The 6,057-nt window shown below is 37.3% G+C and overlaps 1 protein-coding gene across 1 annotated transcript in view; it reads right to left on the minus strand.

Annotated features, from left to right (window-relative positions):
- LOC103380101 (voltage-dependent calcium channel subunit alpha-2/delta-1) overlaps nucleotides 1-5,392 on the minus strand; it is a 45,898-nt gene extending 40,506 nt beyond the window's left edge. The window contains exons 1-3 of the mRNA XM_025056441.1: nucleotides 5,245-5,392; nucleotides 4,588-4,704; nucleotides 382-441 (exon numbers count right to left, since the gene is read on the minus strand). Coding sequence (XP_024912209.1) covers nucleotides 382-441; nucleotides 4,588-4,704; nucleotides 5,245-5,367 — 300 coding nt within the window. The 5' untranslated portion in view covers nucleotides 5,368-5,392. The remainder of the gene's footprint in view (nucleotides 1-381; nucleotides 442-4,587; nucleotides 4,705-5,244) is intronic.
- Nucleotides 5,393-6,057: the final 665 nt, after the last annotated feature.

Raw genomic sequence — 6,057 nt, forward strand, 5'->3', positions numbered from 1 at the left:
AATGTTAGAGATGGAGCTACCAGGTAGGAGACAAAGAGGAAGGCCAAAGAGGAGCTATATGGATGCAGTGAGGGAGGACATGCAGATAGTTGGAGTCATAGTCGAAGATGCAGAGAACAGGGCAATATGGAAATCAATGATTCGCTGTGGCAACCCCTGAAAAAAGGGACAGAGCCGAAAGAAAAGAAGTATATAAACAACAAACTTGAAACAACAAACATTTGGTTTATTAAGGTGCTGACACTGCCTAGGTTTATGCCAAACCATTGATCATGCATTGATACGTTACATACAGCCTGGAGACCCTTTGTAAACTTAATATCAATATTTGAAAAAAAGTAAAAAACATTTTTTAGCTATTGCAGTATAAAGCTGTCTTACCTCAAACTCATTCTTCCATTTATGTGCCGCCTGCAGGTCCTCAGCGGTTGCCGCCAATTTCTAAGAAATAAAGAATTTTGTTTTTAAATAAAAAACCATTAAAAAATGTCATTGGTGTGGAACCCCATGATCCCCCTCCTGGGCAAGATCGAATCCCGGTTAGGGCGGTTAGCGCCTTCCAGTGGACTCACCACCCGCAGGAAGGTGAACAAAGGGGCTGGTGCAGTGCAGTGTTATTTGGGTGGTGGACATGGAAACTGCTGACCCTGCGACCCGGTAACGGATAAGCGGACAAAGACAGCTGGATGGATGGACAGTAACAAATTTTTATAGAACGCTTGTGAATCCTGAAACCAGAAATGTTGTAGTAAACCAATGGTGATGACCACACCCAAGCTGTGTTAATGTTTGAATGGGGGGTTAGAGAGACCCAGGAGCATCATTGTGCAGGACATCATGACAATACATTTGTAACAAATAAAACAAGTCAATAAATAACGGGATATTTATTGACTTGTTTTATTTATTACTTTGATTTTGTGTGAAAATGTTCTCCTAGGTGACTCATTTTCTGCCCTTTAGTAGACTTACTCCGCTAGACAACTATTTGTGGAATCATGGCCACACGTAGACACACGCTTGCACCAACACAACTGTGATTCAGTAAACCATGGCTCCCTGAAGGTCAGCTAGAGTCAATGTTTATTGGACCAGTCCCGGTAAAAGACACAATTAAAGTTGCGTATTTGTCAAAAAAGTATATAAAGCCCACATAAATACTAGAGACTAACTGGACGAATGCAAATTGGCTCACTAACATACTTCTAAAATGTCACTTTTCAAAATCACTGAAAATTTAAAGCTGTTTCCACTGTTCAGTAATGACACTTTGAATTGTCTCAAGACAATAAATTCACTTTGCACTGCCTGCCTTATTTGCATTTATGTTTCCAAAACAGCAGAAGCTGATGACCACGTGATGTATGCCCTTCACATTATGATTCTGAAGCCTGTCACAGTGGGGATACAAATCACTATATATATATATATATATATATAATGAGAACAACTCTCTTTCAGCCCTGTCTTTACAGTATGGTCAACCATCACCAAATCAATACTACTGATTTGGATCAACGAATAGCAGTTGATCGGCGACAGTATTTCAGAGACAATAATTTGTGAGAAAGTGAACATTGCGCAATCACAGCTCCTCAGCACCGATAGTATATAGTGTTGAAAAAGTTTGAATAAGCAGGAACAGATTAATCCATTTGACATTGATTCCTATGGTGAAAATTGTTTTGTTTCAGTTTTTCGGTCCAAGAAATGAACAGAAATGTATAGAAAATGTAATGTAAAAGTATGTATATATACATATATATATATATATATATATATATATACACAGTACATTCAGCTCTTCGTCGCACCCTTACTCTTATCTGTCTTTAAGACCAAACAGCCTTCATTTTTAAGCTTACTCCAATTCCACTTCACATCATTTATTCATCTCAGCATCCATCATGTAGGTCACAAAATCCAATATTAGTGCGCCCTGCAGTTATTCATAAAGATTTACAGAGATACAATTAAGACTCATGGTGATAAATGTCCAGAGGCTGGAAATACTGTCAACATTTGGTATGTTAACACTTTGAACATTTAACACTCAATATCTGCCCTCTACAAACAAGAACACTTGTGTACTCACAATTATGTATTTGTTCTGTCAATGCCAGCTGTTCTGGGAAAGATAGTGGTGATGTTTAATAAACTCAGGAACATGGCAGGAGATGTGTTCATGAACCTTTATGGAAAAAGGTAGTACTTTTCCATTCCTAATAAGACAACATTGATGAAGCCTTATACGAGTGCGAATTGGTGTTGCCAAATCAATCTACATGTAATAATGGTTCATTCTCATGTTACATATGGTATCTCAGACCTGATTTTGAACCTGAAAAAGTGAATAGGTCAAAAACCTCCATTATCCCACTGACTCAAACAAATTAAATATTTTAGCAGCGACTTTTCAGTCAGATAAATATAGGCAAAGTATTGCCTACTTTGCCTATATTTACTGGCCTATTGTCAATGCACCTTTAGAAGAAGAAGATTAGAACTTTTTTGGTCATGTCACACATACAAATCTATATTAGGGACACACCGTACTTGGCCGAAACCAAAAACCAAAAATGAGGAAACGAAGGGCGAAAACCGAAACACCGTAAGAAATTATTATAAATTATGAGTACTATTGCATTTATTATTGGGCACACGGCTCTGTGAGTTTCTGCATCTCCAAGAGGGCTCTCATTGCGTGTCCATTGCGGCATGGATCATTTCTTGTGCACGCTTCTTTATTCCCGCAAAAAAATAAAAAATAAAAAAAAAACTATCCTTGGGTCTTTCTCAGATATATTGAAATACATCCACAGTGCAGACATGTTCAAGTTTGCAGACATGTTGGCACTTTCAGACCACACTGGCCGCGGTTTTTGCTTGCATCATCGTAACCTGTTTTGGCTGTGTTATTTCAGTGATAAAAGTATTTTCGGCCAAAAAGCCAAAATTCACTTGAAATTCGGTATTTGAATTGAGTGGGAGGGAATGGAATGTCCATGGTCTGAGTCCATTTTTTCTGGAAATAATGGAGGGAAGGGATTTCTCAGGTTGATATTACTGCAATGGCCAAAAGCCAGCATCTGTAATAGTATGGCGCTGTGTAACAACTGTGAACGCCTTCTATAGAGGTTTAAAATACAGTTTGCAGCATATCTTTTTGGAGCCGCACAATCTGCCATCTAAGCAATATCTTATTTATTTATTTTTTTTTACTAGGCTGCAAAAGCTCCAAGCTCACTATTTATAATTTCATTTCAATATATACGCAAAATACCACTATGGCCAGTTAGCACTGGCTAACAACAACACAGCTGCTGTTCTTTCCTTCAGAATTGAGCTGTTTTGGACACTGCAGTACTTTTTGGTATTATAGATTTACCAAACAATCCGAAATCAGGCAAACAACTGCAATCCGTGCATCTTTAGTTTTAGACGCTGTCCTAATTTCATTGAAATTGAGGTTGGTGTACATACATTGTGTAATAGTTTCATAAGGAAGAGGACTTTCCACTAAGAGTAGTCATTTCAGACAGATGTAATTTGATGTGGTTTTGCGCATGATTTGGTGCATGATTTAAAACCTATAGCAGCATTACTGGTTGAATTACAAGATAGTGTATGACCATCCCATTTTTCCTTGTATTATCTTACATTAACCCCTTCATGCATGACGGTCACTACAGTGGACAGCTATGAAAATGTCATTTTCTATGATAGGATAAGAATAGGTTTTGATGGCAGTGTTGCATATAAGCCTCTACAGTGGACACCTGAGAATCACCCAACACTGCCATACAGTGGTCAGCCTTTGCAACTGCAGAATAATTGTGTCAACATTCAAAAAGAAAAATTGGTGTATAAAAACAGAACCAAATCAGTTCTTATTTTTATGTCTAAAAACACATAAAAACACTTAGTAACATTTTTTTAACTCAGTATATCATGGGTCATGCATCAAAGGGTTAAAAAGATATTGTACATTGTACTTTGCAGCTCATTTTTTTTAACTGCCCAAGTTTTACCTTGTTAAACAAAAAAAAGTGTTCCATGTTCAACAGACTAAGCCAAGCACCATAAAAGACGTCTAATATATACTCTAAAAGTTGCATATGCTATATAGCAATCCTCACCACAAGAACACTTGTTCGCAGTCATTTGTAAACTGATCGTCTTGAAAACTGATCTGTTGAAGACATTATCTCACGATTCTGCTTCTCTGCAGAAACTCTGTGGTGAACCATCATACTCATAAATGGGTTTTCCATTAATGGGTAAAGTCAGCATATTTCCCCTTTACAGTATACTCAAGTGAGTACCAGCCACTAGGGTACACGAATCAGTGTTTTATAGTGCTAGTCCCAAGCCCGGATAAATGGTGTAAAACCTTTGCCAAATCAAAGAATGTGAATTAAAACTTTTTCCATACCGGATTGGTCGGGGCCTGGGTCACAGCCAGAACACAACTTATGAATGGAAAATAGGTTCTGCTCATCAAAATAACAAATACTTGATGGACAACAATTAAATGTATTAATTTGTGATACTCTGTTTCTTTCTCAACTTCTAGACAAGTCTTACCTTGAGAGCAGCGGACCTCTTGCGCAATAGCTGCTCAATTTTCCTGGCTGCTCTGGCCACTAGCTCCTCCGCATCGTTTTGCTCTACAGTGTAAAGATGCTGGTTTCTCACGAAGATCTAAACAAATGCAGGAAATAGAATATTGTTAGAATATGTACCCAACATGCAAATGACCACAAGACTGGTCTATTAGTTTTGTCAGTCTATTTCACTCACAGTTTTATGTTAAAATACATTATTAACACAGGGTAATATTTATTAATGTTCTGTTGACTAAGTTGACTTTAATGATTTCGGGCTACCTATTTGGCTAATTTTTTTTGGCTGTTTCTTCATAGGTATGACTATTGTTAAACCATCTTAAAATTAAATATATAAATGTGTCATTAATTCATAGCAATAGCAATTTATTTTATGTAAAAAAAAAACAACATATAAACATTTATTTGTTCAATTATTTCATGATCCAGTGTTGCAGTGCATCATATATTAATTGTATCTGTTAAATTCGCTGATCAAAGTCAGTGTAGTGTCTGAAGTAAATATTTAATGATATATTTACTTTTTTAATGTTGACACCATAATCACTAGCCAAAATAAGTAAATTCTAATAATTTTACGTGCACTGTGCCTTAAGTCGTCTGTGTATGTTCATACCTGAGTGAGACTCTTTCCAGCTGTAGCCTTGTCTGCCAAAGTGATAAGCTCTCTCTGCATCTGATCAACCCATTCTTTGACACTGCCAGAAAAAAACACAATAAAATTTATTCTTAAACCCATATCCTCCAGTCCAGGGCCACCCTTTGCCCCCTATCCACCGAAACCAACCTAACCCTGCCCCCTGCTGCTTGTGAAAATCTTTCACAGCAAAATTAATATTGTCTCAATGCTACTGTACACCATAAAATTAAAGATGGCAGTGTTGCATATAAGCCTCTACAGTGGATTCTCAGGCATCCACTGTAGAGGCTTATATGCAACACTGCCATCTTTAATTTTATGGTGTACAGTAGCATTGAGACAATATTAATTTTGCTGTGAAAGATTTTCACAAGCAGCAGGGGGCAGGGCATAGAAGAATAGAAGAATGGCCTAAGTAAATGAGCGACCAAAAACTGCAAAAAGGAACACTGCAACATAAGATGAGCCAAAAAATGCATAATGAAGAATGCATAATTATTTGCACACATAAATTTATCTAGATTCATTGATCTATAACAACATGACTAGTTCATTGTACTTAATTCACAGGGACACCCATGCTAAACCAAGGATTAGCAGTACACACAGCGTTTTGGTAGACCACACAGAGCAAGAATGAGCTGCATGGCAGTATCTAAGACGTGCAATAACAATTTCAGTGTCAAGTCAAGCAAGAGTGACAACAAAACAAATCCTGTGACGCAACCATCTGCTGTTGATCTGTAAAAGAAACAGCTGAAAAAAGCAAAAAAGGGGGAAAAAGCAAAA

The sequence above is a fragment of the Cynoglossus semilaevis genome, chromosome 6 (assembly GCF_000523025.1).
Source record: "Cynoglossus semilaevis isolate Cse_v1.0 chromosome 6, Cse_v1.0, whole genome shotgun sequence".
Classification (NCBI taxonomy): Eukaryota; Metazoa; Chordata; class Actinopteri; order Pleuronectiformes; family Cynoglossidae; genus Cynoglossus; species Cynoglossus semilaevis.